The sequence below is a fragment of the Myotis brandtii genome, unplaced genomic scaffold (assembly GCF_000412655.1).
Source record: "Myotis brandtii unplaced genomic scaffold, ASM41265v1 scaffold134, whole genome shotgun sequence".
Taxonomy (NCBI): Eukaryota; Metazoa; Chordata; class Mammalia; order Chiroptera; family Vespertilionidae; genus Myotis; species Myotis brandtii.
The window spans coordinates 69,792-85,978 of NW_005354756.1; the positions used below are offsets into that span (position 1 = coordinate 69,792).

The window sequence follows — 16,187 nt, forward strand, 5'->3', positions numbered from 1 at the left end:
TGAGCTGAAGCGGAGCACCACCGCCGGATGGAAGGACAGGGAAGAGGAGGTCTTTCTGTCACCCGGGTAATGTTCAGGGACAAGAGTCGCCGTGAGCAGAGTGACCAGCGGACAGCTGGTTGAACGGGAATTTATCTGGAAAACGGAAAGGCAGGCTGTTGGGGAGGATAAACGGAAGGCGTTGAAGCGGTGCCGTCCCCTCCCCGCAGCTGGAGGAGGGTCAGTGGCATCACGGGGGACCGATTAGATTTGGGTAAATGCAGCCTTGACTGCGATCAGGCGGCCCGGATGCGCCTCTAACTCCCGTCACCTGCCCGCCTCCTGGAAGGAGCACTGCCGTCCCGTCCCGTTGGCTGCGGAAGAGGCCCCGGTGCTGATGCTGAGCCTTCTGTCCGGGTCCTGTCTCTCCTCAGAGCTGCTCCGCGTGGAACCGTCCGAGCAGGGAGCAGCTGGGCGCTTTGTGCCGCTTTGTGTCGAATCAGGTAAAGACATTCGGAGCCAAAAATAAAAATAAAAGGAGCCGGTGCTCTTACAACTTTATTTTCAATATATTTTTACTGATTTCAGAGAGAGGAAGGGAGAGGGAGAGAGAAACATCAATGATATGAGAGAATCGTTGATCCGCTGCCTCCTGCACACCCCCCACTGGGATGGAGCCTGAAAACTGGGCATGTGCCCTGACCGGGAATCGAACCGTGACCTCCTGGTTCATAGGTCGACACTGAGCCACACCGGCAGGGCTGTCTAACTGTTTTGATGAACAGTTTGATAAGCCAGTGGTGACCAGGGGTACTTGGTGTGTGTGTGTGTGTGTGTGTGTCTGTGTGCGTGTTGGTGAGAGAGAGAGAGAGAAAAGAAGAACTTTAATTTCCATGGCTTTCTGAGGACTCATTTACTATCCCCAGTAAGAACACACTTCTGATTTGTCAGGTGAGTTCATCTTCTACTGAAAACCTCATTTCTATTTACCAGTGAAAATGGACATTTTATTCTCCTTTAAAAAAAAATCCCCCACATGGCAAAGAGAGACACATCCAGCCCCCAGGACATTCCTTTGAGAACAAGGCTTAATTGTCATAAAAGAAGCGGGACCAGTGAGGAAGGGACAGGCCGGGTGCCGTGTCCGCCAGCCCTTCATTATCCGGGTAGGTCAGGGCCCACGGTCCCACCTGTGAGTTATTTGTGGCCTTTGCGGCCCCAGGAAGCCGTGGGTAATTCGCTGAGTGATGATGTGGGAATTATAACCCGAAAGCACCCCCGCTGGGCCCATTCGGTGTGGGCTTCCCCGCGGAGCCGGTGCTGAAGGAAATTTCCATTTTGCAAGCAGGTAAGTTCTGCACATCATGGTAATAGCAAGGCAGGTCAGTCAAATGATCATTGGCTGCAATTAGCACTCCAGAGGCCGCAGGGTTCTTTATCTCCTCCTGGGCCGCAGGTAGAAAGGAAACGTCAGTTACTGATACCGAAGGCGTGAACGTTGCATTGTCCCATCTCAGCTGAGGAAGGTGCCCCTGGCAGAGGGCATGGCTGGACTGCAGGGCCACACCCCACCTGTGTCTTCGGGAGGTTCCTCAAAAAGAGAGGAAAAGTGATGTTCAGTGAAACAAGCCAATCTGAGGAAGCTGGATGTCACATGACCTCACTTACGGGGGCACCTAGTGCACAAAAGGAACTGACCAACAAAATAAGACCCGAAGCAGGGAGGCGTGGAACAGACGGACATACCTGGATGTGGGGGTGGGGGGATGAGAAGAGATAAACCACAGAACGTACAGACTTACAGGCAAGGCCCATGGACATGGGCAACGGGGTGGTGAATACGTGGGGTGGGGGAGGGTGTAAAGGAAAATGGGAGATATCTGTAACACTATCAACAATAGAAAATTTAAAAATGTTACATTTAAAAAGAATAAAGGAAAAGTTGGAAATAAAAAGTAGGAGCGTGCGGACAAGCAGAGATGCCACAGGAAGCCCTGGGTTCCTGGGTTCCACATGGCAGGCGTGGAAGGACGGCTGCCCTGGGCACAGGGGGTGCAGTGCCTGGTGCCGGGGGGCGGGGGGGCCACCGAGGAGAGGTGCTTCCCTGACACACTTGGCAGTGACGACCAAGAACAGCAGCGCTTCAGGGTCCGAGTGTGACGGGGACGCGGGCACCCACTGAAGAGACTCCGGCTCTGGAAAGAGAACAGGCTACAGAGCGAGGACACTGCCTTTTCTCTCAGCCGTGGCCATGGCCGTGGCTGTGACCGTGGACATAGTTCAGAGCTGCTCCCAAAGGCGGCAGCTCCACACGGGGTGTAGAGCCGGGAGGCCGAGGGGACACGCAGCCTGAGCCTGGGAAGCCAGGTGGGGCTGGGACAACAGGGAGCCCCACAAACAAGAGGGAGTGGAGGTGAGGTAGGACGTCACTCCTGTGGCTGGTCCGTGGGACAGTGACCTTCACACAGGCTTTCTGACAAGGTCAGGGATGTCCTTCAGGCTTCGTGGCCTGTACTGGGTGTCACCACCTCTCAGCAGCGCACCAGCCACAGGCGAGCGGGTGTGTGTTCACCACATTCAGTTTAGGGCCCAGGCAGCCGAGTTAGAATCGGCCTCGAGTGCGGAAGGAGGGAGAGAACGTCACTTTTCTGGTTCTGCTCTTGGAACCCTCGGCGGTTGGACCCGTGAATATGAACTCATAGTAGGTTTCCTTGAGGCTCAACCAGGAAACCTACTGTGTGGGGGAATGTTGCCCAAATAGCACCTAGCACACAGCTCCTGAAAGACCACACAGGCACACGTTAGACGTGTACACAGGCGCCTCTGCTGTGAGGTACGGACCTCGAAGTCCTAACGGTTGATCATTTACTCTTCAAACATAAATGATTTTGCCCTGGCCAGTTTGGTTCAATGGTTAGAGCATCGGCCAAAGGGTCTCAGGTTCGATTCCCGGTCAAGGGCACTCTTCCTTTTTCTTATTTAAAACATTTTCTTTTTCCTCTTTGGGGCGCAAGTAGGAGGCAACCAATCAATGTGTCTCTAACGCGTCAATGTTTCTCTCTCTCTCTCCCCCTCCCCCAACCTTTCCACTCTCTCTAAAAATCAATGGAAAAAAATATTCTCACTCATTGCGTGAGGATTAAAAAAAAACAAAAACAAACTTAAATGATGTTCAGCCTGCGGCATTGTAGGTTTTTAGGTGTCACTGGGAGGAATTGACCTCCAGGCCTATTGGCAGTGAGAATCAGCTGTATCTGCAGTGGGAGAACTTCTGAAACGCACCTTCTTTCAAAGGAGCGCGCCTTCCCCCAAATGGCTCCACAGCCAGTGCCCAAGTTGCCTTGACAGTTTTGCCCAACTGCCATTTTCTTCCGACAGAATTTCCTCTAGAAATTGCCCGCCCAAGGGTTACATCTCCCTGGCAATGGAATTTATGACGGAGGTGAGGTGCCCCCGTTAAGTGTCAGTGGTATTTGTGTCCATGGATCTCAGGTAAACGCTCCGGTGTCATATTTCGTGTTAAGTGACCGGCCTTGTGCGTAAGTGACCCGGGGGGACTGTGGCCGCGGGAAGGATGGCACCCATCATGCATTGCTCTGCAGAAGCCCACGTCCAGCAATTCACTTTGTAAATGTATGGCTTGGAGGGTAAAACCCTTTGTTCTCTAATAAAAAATGCCTCATGTCCCTAAGATGCATGTAGCGTTGTTACCAGAAAGCCCAGGGGGCAGGTGGCTTTTGCGTAACGTTTGTGATTTACACAAGAGGTTTTGTAAAGTCTAGCTTGTCTGAGGACATAAAATTATCGTTTTTAGGGTAGCATTGTATTTATCATCAGACACGAAATTACATGGAAAAGTCTCCTGCTGACTTGACGTGTATTTTATTGGGCGGGATACAACCGACGTTGACCACAAAGGCAGGTTTTTATTCGTCTGATGGGCTGGCAGCGGGTGTGCGTTACTGTATCAGAATGCGGTACATCACCTGGTTTTCTAATGCTTTCCATCGGGGAGAGGGCCTGTGTGTTAACGCATCCTGCGGGCCATCCCTGCAGCAGGGCAGGCCTCGGGGGCGTGAGTGCGTCTCCCTTTCTCCCTTGTTTCATGGATGAGGGTGCTGGGCTCCTGCCCCGTCAGTAAGCTGCCGGGAAGGGGTTCCCTAAATGGGACATTTTCCCTTCTCTGCGGTGGGGCTCTTAATAGGCTTTCGCTCTTTGACTCCGGGATGCGCACCTGTCGGGGAGTGTCCGGGGGGCAGGTACCAGGAACCTCGGATCCTGGGTGGAGGTGAGGGGATCATCGGTGGAAGTTGGCATCACAGACAGTTCTGTGAAGGGAGGTCATGGAAAAGGACGTTGCCTCCAGGCCCAAGGGGAGGCGCTGGTTTACACACAGAGCAGGGCTTTACCTGCCCTCCTGTCCTTCAACACCTGTTCCTCACCTGGGAAACTGTCCCCTCTCCTGCCCCTGGAGCCGCAGCAGCTGTGGCCTGCCTGTCCACGCGGTCCCGTTGTCACTGGTGATCGGACCTGCTGGCCCCTCCACTGAATGGAAGGGCCCGTCACCGGGGCCTCCAGGCCTCCGGGACATGTTTGGACTTACTGTTCATTAAATGTATCTTGGTTACATACATTTTGTCAGAACTATATGGGTCTGTGGTGACCCATATATTTTCCTTTGGAAAAGCATTAGCATAATGAACCGCTGCAATGAGGTTAATAAAATCCTAAGAGAAAATAGAGCCACCGAAGAAGGGATCTGATAATCCAGGAGAAAGTCATTTCTTTGGACCCTGATATTCAAGAAAACATTCAGATTTAACGGTAGGAGGGAGGTAGTAGCATAAATGTATTATTCATTAATACATAAATATTTTCGAGTGCAGGGACCAAAATGACTAGATAACATGTGTATTGAAGACTGCTACATGTGTTTGGATGATTCATTGTGCTGATTGGCTGGGAGTGGGGCAGGCAGGAGAAGAACTGACATCACTTGTTACCAGGCAGGGGGAGAACAGACCAGGAAATTGGTGATCCCATGCCGAGTGACACCTTTTTTAGGGGATGCAGGTGTCTAGTTGCCCTGAGTAGGACCAGAGCAGGTGACTCCTCACGCTGGGACGGAGCTTTGAAAACCACGGAGAAGTGTCCACAGCAGAACGGGGTGGGTGTGGAAAGGGAGGGAGCTGGGGGCAGATTGAGGAGAGGACGTCACCAGCTCAGGCTCCTGCGATGCCCAGGCTCCAAGTGGGGCTGCACCAGTCGGGGTCTCAGACTCAAGCGTTTTGCATTACTCCTGGGGCCACTGCAGAGGGCGGAGCGTTCTAGGCCAGGAAAGGCCATGATGGGAATTGGTAACAAGGAGAGAGCATGAATGGGTCGCGTGGACACACAAAGTACAGGGTCCAGACTGAAGCAGAGAGACTTGGGGGGCGGGGAGGGGGTCTGGGTCTGGAAGGGTAATGACATTGACACTGGTACCAGCTGCCACAGGAAGGCTAATCTGGCCCGGCCGTGTGGCTCAGTGGATTGAGCTTCGCCTCATGCACCCACCGGGAGGTCATGGTTCCATTCTGAGTCAGGGCACATGGGTAGGTTGTGGGCTCGATCCCCAGTAGGGGGCGTGCAGGAGGCAACCGATCCATGTTTCTCTCTCATTGATGTTTCTCTATCCTTCTCCCGTACTCTTTCTCTAAAGTCAATAAAAAATTCAAAAAAGAATGTGATCAGCCCTGGCAGGTGTGACCCAGTGCTAAGAGCATCGGTCCGCACACCAAAGGCTCCAGGTTCGATCCCCCTTCAAGGGCAGGGGTGTGCAGGAGGTACGCTGAGGTGTCACTGAGTTGTGATTCAGTCCTTGGCCCTGGGCGGAGAGCGTGTAGGAGGTAATTGATCAATGTGTCTCTCTCACATCAATGATTCTCTCTTTTCTGTCTCTCCCTCCCTCGCCGTCCCTCCCTCCTTTCTACTCTCTCTAAATATCAATGGAAAAAATATCCTCAGGTGAGGATTAACAACAACAAAAAACAATAGAGGAAAGAATGCTAAACAGTGAGGTCCTCCATCTCAGCCCAGAGTGGACGCCCAGGGGTCCCGTAGCGGCCTCTCTTCGTGACCTGCCCCAGAAACACTCTGTATAGAAAAGGTGGCGTGTACATTCTTAATGTGGAAACTTTCCTTAATAATAGAATGTTTTTCTCCCCAAAACTTCTATTAGAACTATCCTATGCATGGATCTTCAATGAATACCCTTCCTTTGTTGAGGAGGATGGCCGGAGGTTCATCTCTCAGGAGACAGGCCACCTCTACGTAGCCAAGGTGGAGCCGTCCGACGTCGGGAACTACACGTGCGTGGTGACGAGCGTGGTGACCGCCGCCAGGGTGCTGGGCTCCCCGACGCCGCTGATGCTGCGCGCCGACGGTAGGAAACTCGAGGTGGAAATGTGGTGAATCCAAGCAAAAACTCACAGGGAGAGTGAAAAGTGTATCTCGAAGAATTACCGTTGCATTTGTTTCGGAACAAGAAATACTTTCGAGCGCAGGGACCACAATGACTCCATAAACCACGGGTCCCTGCCCACAGTCCTCACGCAGGGCCAGCTTCAGAATTTGCAGAATGAAAACGAGGGGCCTGGTGTTCCAAAGTGATTAACTCTGGATGGTGACCCCGTTAAACCAGGCGCAGGGCCCCTGAGCCTGGGACCGTGCTGCTCCCCACAAAGTCCTCTGTCCTCACCCTCGCCAGCTTAAGGCACTTTGTTACAAGCTAAAAGTTCTCTATAAGAAAAGAAAAAACATGCACATTAGGTCCCCAAAACGTATGCATCATACAGCTGAAAGTTTATACCCTTTTTAAAAATATATATATTTTAATTGATTCAGAGAAGAAGAGAGAGGGAGAGATAGAAGCATCAATGATGAGAGAGAAGCACTGGTCGGCTGCCTCCTGCACCACCCTACTGGGGATCGAGCCCACAACCAGGCAATGCCCTGACCAGGAATCAAACCATGACCTCCTGGCTCATAGGTCGATGCTCAACCACTGAGCCACCCTTTGATAATGTGTCATTTTGTCTGCCACCAGGAGCGTGGTGATGATAACTCACAGCACTGTGTTGTGTCCTTGGAATTAGCTTAGAGAGCAGATGTTAAGTGCTCTCATCACAATCAAAAAATAACAATGAATTAAAAGCAGTATCCATGGGAGGGCCTCTATGTGTAACCTTGACTGAGATAATCATTTCACAAGATGTACATATATTAAATCATCACATTGTACACTAAAAGAAGTCTAAATATATACAACACTAGAGGCCTGGTGCATGAGATTCGTGCACTTGGGGGCGTCCCTCAGCCCAGCCTATATATGCCCTCTCACAGTCCAGGAGCTCTTGGGGGATGTCAGACTGACAGGCAGTGGGCCCAAGCAGGCATTTGGACATCCTTAGTGCTGCCACAGAGGCAGGAGAGGCTCCCGCCACCGCTGCTACGCTCACCAGCTGTGAGCCTGGCTCAGGGCTTCTGGCTGAGTGGTGCTCCCCCGTGGGAGCGCACTGACCACAAGGAGGCAGCTCCTGCATTGAGCGTCTGCCCTCTGGGGGTCAGAGCGGGTCATAGCGACCGGTCATTCCACCGTTCGGTCGATTTGCATATTAGCCTTTTATTATATAGGATATTTACCATACAACCTAAATAGATACAGTATTTCTTTGTCAATCATACCTAAGTAAAGCTGGGGAAATAATGTTTCATTATGTCCTTCATGGCTGTTTCAAGGGAGCCTATGAGCTGCAGAGGAAGCAGACATGTAAGCCTGAGACACCGCCCACTTATTAGTACTCAAAACCATCTCTGATGCATCCCAATGCCGGACCACAGTTACCCGAGCCCTCTTCCTGGTCTGTTATAATTGCCCGTGTCCTTCCCCAGTTTTTACATTACTGTTTCCTGTTGGCAGGGATCCACTTACTAACTCGGTCTGAGCTGCCAGGGTGCCACTAAGTAACTTTCCTCCCATAATTTTTGCTCTTCGTGGTACGTCAAGAAGTCAGAACGCCTTGTATATTTCAGTTTGACCGGGAATGTCCTAATGGGGCAGACGATACCAAAGCCACCCATTTTCTACAAGGAAAACCCATGGCGCTTTTCTCAGAACCATTCCGTACACGGTAGCTTAGGAACCTGGGAATCCGAGGATGCTTACTCATGTTGCCCATGCGGCCCGAGTCAGCTCAGCGTCCGAACCCGCTAACGGGCGGGAAGTGAGTCATTGGCATCCCTGGGAGACGCTCGTCCCAGAGGCAGGAAGAGAACACTGTCTTGGAGGGAAAGGGGCCGGTTCCCAAGGAAAGGGTGAAACCGTGCAATCTGCATTGTGGCTTTACAGGTGTGATGGGCGAATATGAACCTAAAATAGAAGTTCAGTTTCCAGAAACTCTTCCGGCCGCGAAAGGGTCCACCGTGAGGCTGGAATGCTTCGCCCTCGGGAAGTAAGTTCCGTCGCCCTCCCTCCCTCCGACGTGCTGAACGGCAGGTGCCGTACGGGATCGAGATGGTTTATGACAGACTCTTCTTTGCCTTATTTTCTTTCTTTCTTTCATTTGGAAGCAAAGGAAAAAGCACAGGGGGAATGTGCATGTATCATTTGCTGTGAAACTCTAAAGGCGTCTGCTGAACACGCCTCTGCCTGATTTTGTAAAGAACTGGTGTTATGTTTCTTTTCCTCATTCCTATGATCATGCAGTGGGTAGGTTAGACCTTTTACACCAAATCATGAGTTCACGCAGGAAAACGCAGCACGTATGTTATTGCGCTGGGAACCTGAAGAGGTCGGGGTAGGTGTGTGTAATTGACAAGGCCAGAAACCCCTTGTCTTTTTCTGGATTCAAACTAAAGCTGTACTTGTTCCAGGCTTCAGTTTACAAGAGCAACTAACGCACCGCATTTCCTCGCAGCCCCGTGCCCCGGATCACTTGGAGGAGGAGTGACGGGCGGCCTTTCCCCAGTAAAATTAACTTCCGGAAATTCGGAGGTGTGCTCGAGATCCCCGGCTTCGAACAGGAGGACGCAGGCTCCTACGAGTGCCTCGCCGAGAATTCCCGGGGGAGAAACGTGGCCCGGGGGCGTCTCACTTACTACGGTACGTGTCCCCGTGGTCGGTGTCCCTGTCCCCGTGGGCCAGTGGGAGTGGGAGCTTCTCTCTTATCAAACTCTGAAGTGGGTGGGGCGGGAGGTCATGGCAGAATCCGGGGTCCAACTTGATCTCCATTTTGTGAAATCAGGATGAATATCGTAAAAGGGGTTGAAAAGACATAGAAGTCTGCAGTTGGAGGCATGCCATGTTCTTTCTCTGCATTTTAAAATGATTCCTATGATCTCTATATATAAAAGCTTAGCGACCGTCTGACCGTTCAACCATTCGACCGGTAGCTATGAGGCGCACTGATCACCAGGGGGCAGATGCTCAACACACAGGCATGGAAACATGGAACAGACTGATGAATCTCAGAGGGAAGGGGGCAGGGGGGAGGGCGGGAAGAGATTAACCAAATTTGTGTACCGATGGGGCCCCTCGGCCTGGGCTGCAGGGATTGGGCCGAAACCAGCAGTCCCACATCCGCCGGGGGGTCCAGGATTGCGAGAGGACTCAGGCCAGGCCCAGGGATCGCACTGGAGAGTGTCCCAGAGTGCACAGAGCTTGGAAGCAGACAACGGGGGAAGAGCTTGGCTTAGAAGTGACCGTGGCCACCTCCCCCTCAATATGGAAACGTTGATGAATCCGTGGGGTCGGGACGGAGGGAATGAAACAGTATCCGCTTTAGGGCTCACGTCCATCTGTGGCTCTGTCTTGTGCCCGTGGACATGTCCGTGGAGAGCGTATCTATCCTTTCCTCGGCTGGGGCTTGATGCATTCCTTCCCTTGCAGCAAAGCCTCACTGGGTCCAGCTCATCGGCGACGTGGAGGCCGCGGTGGAGGAGAGCCTGCGCTGGGATTGCCGGGCCGGCGGGAAGCCCAAGCCCTCCTACCGGTGGCTGAGGAACGGGGAGGCCCTGGCGCTGGAGGTGAGGCCCGTCCCGGGGCGTCCGCCTCTGTCCCTCTGTCCCTCTGTCCCTGTGTCTGTGTGTGAGGAGCGGTACAGGTGGAAACCCCGTCACCACGGGGAGAGCGTCCTCACATTGCATTTCATGGGGAAAGAGTGATTTTTGTGAATTTAGTCTATGCGATGCTGCACCACCTTTTAAAAATATATATTTTTTTATTGATTTCAGAGAGGAAGGGGAAGGGAGAGAGAGATAGAAACATCAGTGATGAGAGAGAATCATTGATTAGCTGCCTCCTGCACGCCCCACACTGGGGATCAAGCCCACAACCCGGACATGTGCCCTGATTGGGAGTCAAGCCGTGACCCCCTGGTTCATAGGTTGATGCTCAACTACTGAGCCACGCCGGCCAAGCCCCAGAACACTTTTTAATGCGCAGAATGTATAATGTCTTTAATCAACATTTTTTTTAAAAAATGGTGAAAACCTTTGCAGTTGAGGAGATGGAAAGCTTGTGACATTTTTAAGGGTCTTTAATGTTAAAGAGCTCTCTCTCCCTTTCCCTTCCTTTCTGAAATCAATAAAAAATATATGTACTTTAAAAGCATTCTGGAAGAGTAAGTGGTGGCAGCATTTTACCTCTTTCTTTGTTACTTGCAGATATACTTAAGGAAGAGTTAAATGGTGGCAACATTTTACCTTTCCTTGTTACTTACGGATATCCTTTCGGACTGACATGCTTGTTAGTATTTCAGTGCGTGGCTCTCACACTAATCATTCCCACATTTTCAAATGAAGAAGAGTTTAGATTTCAAGGCAGGTGGCCTGGCCATCTGAGGACACGAAGGAGGATCTTGTGAAGAAGCTGTCGTCAGCCTCGGCTGGGTTTGCTCAGTTCGTGGAGCGTCAGCCTGCAGACTGCAGAGCCCCTGGTTCAGTTTCAGTCAAGGGCACGTTACCTGGGTTGTCGGTTCAGTCCCAGCCCAGTCGGGGCACCTGTGGGAGGCAACCAGTCAATGTGTCTCTCTCACGCCGATATTTCTCTCTCTCTCTGTGTCTCTCCCCCTCCCTTCCACTCTCTCTAAAAATCAATGGGAACGATAAAAATAAAAAAATAAAAAATCAACGGAAAAAATATCCTTGTGGAGGATTAACAACAAAAAAAAAAAGTAGTTTTCAGCAGTTCCACTGCTCTGAGACGGTGGGGTGGACACACTGACCTGGGGGAGGTCTTGGTCTCCGTGCAGGAGCGGATCCAGCTGGAGAACGGCGCCCTGAGCATCGTGAACCTGAGCGTGGCGGACGCGGGCATGTTCCAGTGCGTGGCAGAGAACAAGCACGGCCTCGCCTACTCCAGCGCCGAGCTCCGGGTGCTGGGTGAGGCGCCCCTTCTCTGGTCTTGTTATTTTTCCTAAACCCTCCATGTTGCCAGAAGCAGAAATACTTACTTTTCTTTTTTCTTTTTTTAATTTATTTTTCTTGATTCCAGAGGGGAAGGGAGAGGGAGAGAGAGAAACATCAATGATGAGAGAGAATCATGGATCGGCTGCCTCCTGCACTCCCCACACTGGAGATCAAGCCCTCAACCCGGGCATGTGCCCTGACCGGCAATCGAACCGTGACCTCCTGGTTCATCGGTCGATGCTCAACCCCTGAGCCATGCCGGCTGGGCAGAAATACTTATTTTTATATTCCCACATCTGATAACATGTATGGTTTTCCCGGGGAGTGGGTCGGGGTTTCTCAACAAGGCCTACGCCCCAGTGGCTTCTGTGTTTTTAACCTGAGCCCTGGTCCTCTCTCCTGTTCCTCCCTCCTGTTCCTCCCTCCTCTCCAGCCTCCGCTCCGGACTTCTCCGCGACTCCCATGAAGAAGCTGGTGCGGGCGCAGGTGGGCAGTGTGGTGGGCCTGGACTGCCGACCACGAGCCGCCCCCCGGGCCGTGTGCTCCTGGAAAAGAGGCGAGGTGACCGTGCGGGAGGATGGAAGGTATTGGCTTGGTTTCCCCCCGCTTTCCACGGGGAGACCTGCGGGCCTCAGACACTATGGAAGATGCAGTTATTTTACCTGCAAGACGCGTTTGCTCCAGAATAGCAGGGGGATGCCCTGGGGACTGGGAGCTGGGGTGCACCCTCCCCAGTCATGGTCAAGGAGCAGCTGGACTTGATCCTAGAGGAGGAGGAGGGGGAGGGGCCTTTGGAGGAGCTGGGGTGGTCACAGCATCCTGGGGGCGGGGCTAATGTCACAGGAGCTCAGCCAAAGGTGCTGCAGGTGAGGACTGACAGGTGGGGTGTTCTGCTGGCCAGGAGGATCCCTTCCCTCCTCCGCTGCCCTGGTCTGTCCTCCTCTTTGGGGTCCAGGTGGCAGAGCAGGACAGCGCCCCCTTCAGGCCAGCCGGCTCCATTTCCAATGAGGATTCCATCCTTCATTTTCCACATTCTGACTAGGTTTTCAATAGGAGGTGAGACGCAGTCGCATTTCAACACAAGGGGAGGTGTTTCAGGACCAGGGTAGCCTGTTTTGTTCTGTAATCCCCTCCTGATGACAGTAGCCGGGCCCTGGAATCTAAAAATAGCGCTCTCTCCCTCTTTGCGAGAGGACTTCATCTTAGACAGGACTTTCCCTCCTGTCCTCATGAGTCTCCGAGAGGCAGAGCCCTGTTGAAGATGCCAGCGTTGCTCTCAGGTGGGGAGAGCGTCTCAGGCTCAGGGAATAGGGGTTAGTTCCCAGCCGAGGTCTCCGAAGAGCTGCTCTGAGCAGATAACAGGCTTATGGTGCGGAGAGCGGCCCAGGCTCTCAGCATCAAGTGCTCATTCTTCCATTTGGAAATATTTTGAGGACCAGCTACAGGCTAGTCACTAGGTATTTAGTCTTTGTTTAAATGTGTTTTTATTGATTTCAGAGAGGAAGGGAGAGGGGGAGAGAGATGGAAATATCAGTGATGAGAGAGAATCCTTGCTGGGCTGCCTCCTGCACATCCCACACTGGGGATCGAGCCCGCAACCCGGGCATGTGCCCTGAGTGGAATCAAACCTGAGACCCGTCAGGCCGCAGGCCGATGCTGTATCCACGCCGGCTGGGCTAGGTGTTTATCAGACACATCACTCCCCTTGTTCTTAGCTTCTTGGAGTCTGTGAAGGTGACGCAGGGGTCACAGGGGCACCCACTTGGGGAAGAACAGGAGGCTCTGTGATTCCCCGAGAAGGCCCGTCTGCATGTGAGGGAGCAGCAGCAGGAGCAGGTTATCTGGGGGACCTGGGTCAGTGAGACCGGAGAGGTGACAAGGGTTCTTGAAGAAGCGTGCCAGGCAAACAGGGGCGCCCACTTGGGGAAGAACAGGATGCTCTGTGATTCCCTGAGAAGGCCCGTCTGCATGTGAGGGAGCAGCAGCAGGTTTGCTGGGGGACCCGGGTCAGTGAGACCAGAGAGGTGACAAGGGTTCTTGAAGAAGCGTGCCAGGCAGGGGAACAGCACATGTGGGGCAAAGAGGCCTAGGCGGCCTGGGCATTGCCTTGCGGTGATGAAGGCTCCGTGCCCCTCGAGTGGACAGCACCCGAGGAGGGGTGCAGTGGGATGAGCAGGGGTCTCACTGGGAATGACGTGGTTGCTGAATTTCGGAGTCCGGGTTCAGTTCTGTGGGCCCTGGGGGGCAGCAGAAGTCAAAGTAGCAACATCAGAGGTCAGATTTCTGTTTTACAAAATCGGAGTGGTGGTCCGAGCTTGTTTGGCTCAGTGGCTAGAGCATCAGCCTTTGGACTGAAGAGTCCCGGGTTCGATTCTCGTCAAGGACACACACTTCGATTGCAGGCTGGATCCTGGCCCTGGTGGAGGCTCATACGGGAGGCAACCAGTCGATGTGTCTCTCTCACATTGATGTTTCTCTCTCTGTCTCTTCCTCTTCCTTCCTCTCTCTCTAAAAATCAATGGGAAAATAGCCTCTCCAAAAAGCTCCTCCTTTTGCTCTCCCTCTCCCCTCGCTCTCTCCCGCCTCAATAAACTTAAAAGCTTTGAAATCGTGCTGTGTATGTTCTCTAACCACAAAGAAAATAAATTGGAAAGCTGAAAAACATGTTTTGATGTGAACAAAAGAGCAGAGGACATACGACAAAAGTAAAAAGCTTTTCAAAAATTCATGGAAGCCCAGCCATCGTGGCTCAGTGGTTGAGCATTGACCTATGACTCAAGAGGTCACGATTCGATTCCTAGTCAGGGCTCTTGAAAACGTGGCCTTCAGGAATAATCATATCTCAAAAATCTACTTAGGAAAGTATATCATTTTCTAACCACTATGCTGTACATCTGAAACAAATACAGTATAATATCAAATATAAACTGTAAAATAAAAAAGGAAATCAGAGCATGTCCCTATACTGCCTATAAAAACAATGTTACAAGTTTCCCATTGCTCCTAGAATACAGTCCAACCACCGTACCCCACTGAAGGGCTTTGTGATCTGGCCCTGACTCCCTGTTTTCTCAAATGTTGTTTGTGCTACCCTATCTTTTGCTTGCCATGTTCTGGAAACATTGTCCTCAATAATCACGAGTATATGGTTAAAGATATTTCTGAAGTAGTAGAAAGGATGGCAGGGAAAATAATGTGCCTTGCCAACTTAGAAAAAATGGCAGGAGAGAACTGCATTGAGAATAATTGCTATAGATCATTTCATGTTGCCATTAATAAAGAAAACCAAAGCAGTTGCCTTTTTCCTTTTCATTGAATTTATTTAGGTGACACTGGATAACAAAATTATACAGGTTTCAGGTGCACAATTTCACAACACATCATCTGTACACTGTATTGTCTGTTTACCACCCCAAGTCAAGTCTCTGTCACTAGGGCCGAGAGGATGGGGTTCATGATTTGAAGAAACGAGAAGATAGGAAGGAGTCAAAGGTGACTCCTCAGTTTCCAGCGTGAGCACCAGGGCGGTGCATGGAAGACCTGGTCAGGGAGACGGAAGGTTCCGGAAGGAGCCGACAGGGGCAAGGAGTGCACGTTCATCGGGCTGGCTGCGTGTGCAGTGGGTGTGGAGAGTCATCGGACACATCGGGACTCGGGAGAGGGCTGAGCCGCAGACGGGATGTGGGAGCCGTGAGCAGGCGGACGGCCGCAGGAACCACGCGGTGGACCAGGTGCTCTCGGCGGGCACCTAGCCCCTGTCGGCACGGGGGAGGGTCTGCCTCTCACCTGGGAAGTGGGTGGAAACGTAACCGTTGAGTGGAGGATGCCTGCTTTACAATCCCATTTAAAGGGCTGACGGTTACAATGGATACTAGTAAGTAATTCATGTATTAAGTCAACTCAAGTCAAAGGTCAGCGTGACTCACCTGGCGGACAGGTGCACCAAACGTGGAAATCACCGGTGTCGACATGGGGCGAAGTTGTTTTGTTTTGTTTGGGGATGTTCCTGCCGTTTATTTTCTCGGTGTGCCACCCCCTGTTGAGAAGAAGTGCCGCCCCTCTCCCTGCCCTGCCCTCCCCTCCCCGCCCAGCGTCCCAGGTCTCAGACGCGTCAGTGTCTCCGAGCTGTGACATTGACCCATTTCCTCAAACCCACGAGTTTCCAAGACCGGAATGAAGATGGGGGGACTGTTCTCCTTTAAGCAAAGTAAACTTGAAAAAGGCCCGGACAGTGCAAACAGGCGCCGTCAGCAAGAAGAAACCTCCTGTTGGCACATTTGAAAGGCTGCTGAGCTCCCCGTGTCCCCGGGTAGCCTTTAAAATGCATTCGCCAATTATTTTTTTTTAATGGGGCTTTCACCTGAATGCCGCTGCTGATCACAGTAGATGCTTTACTGCGACGGCCTTCATTCAGAGGCGAGGCGAAGGATGGTCCATTATTTCTAATTAAACACATTAAAATTGTTTTATGTTCTATGCAGCATTTAATGTAGACATTTAAATGCTCCTAAAAGGAGGAAATGGTAAAGATTTCTTTCAAGTATCAGTGGCCGTGATGCCGACAGTGTTTTTAAAACGTATTAACCCATATTCTCAGTGTATTTTTTGCATATAGTTAGCAGGTGGCTGTTAGAGTGCCATCAGCATTATAGGCTGGGGGTGCCATGTTGATGACATTCCTGGAAAAGGCACAGCTTTGGGGACAGAGAACAGCAGTCCCTGCTTGCGGAGCCGAGCGTGGGTGGAGAGGGTGACTGTCG

The 16,187-nt window shown here is 51.9% G+C and overlaps 1 protein-coding gene across 1 annotated transcript in view; it reads left to right on the forward strand.

Annotated features, from left to right (window-relative positions):
* CNTN3 (contactin 3 (plasmacytoma associated)) overlaps positions 1–16,187 on the forward strand; it is a 90,316-nt gene that overhangs the window by 51,129 nt on the left and 23,000 nt on the right. The window contains exons 5-10 of the mRNA XM_014534931.1: positions 6,200–6,403; positions 8,369–8,471; positions 8,937–9,121; positions 9,908–10,044; positions 11,271–11,400; positions 11,861–12,011. Coding sequence (XP_014390417.1) covers positions 6,200–6,403; positions 8,369–8,471; positions 8,937–9,121; positions 9,908–10,044; positions 11,271–11,400; positions 11,861–12,011 — 910 coding nt within the window. The remainder of the gene's footprint in view (positions 1–6,199; positions 6,404–8,368; positions 8,472–8,936; positions 9,122–9,907; positions 10,045–11,270; positions 11,401–11,860; positions 12,012–16,187) is intronic.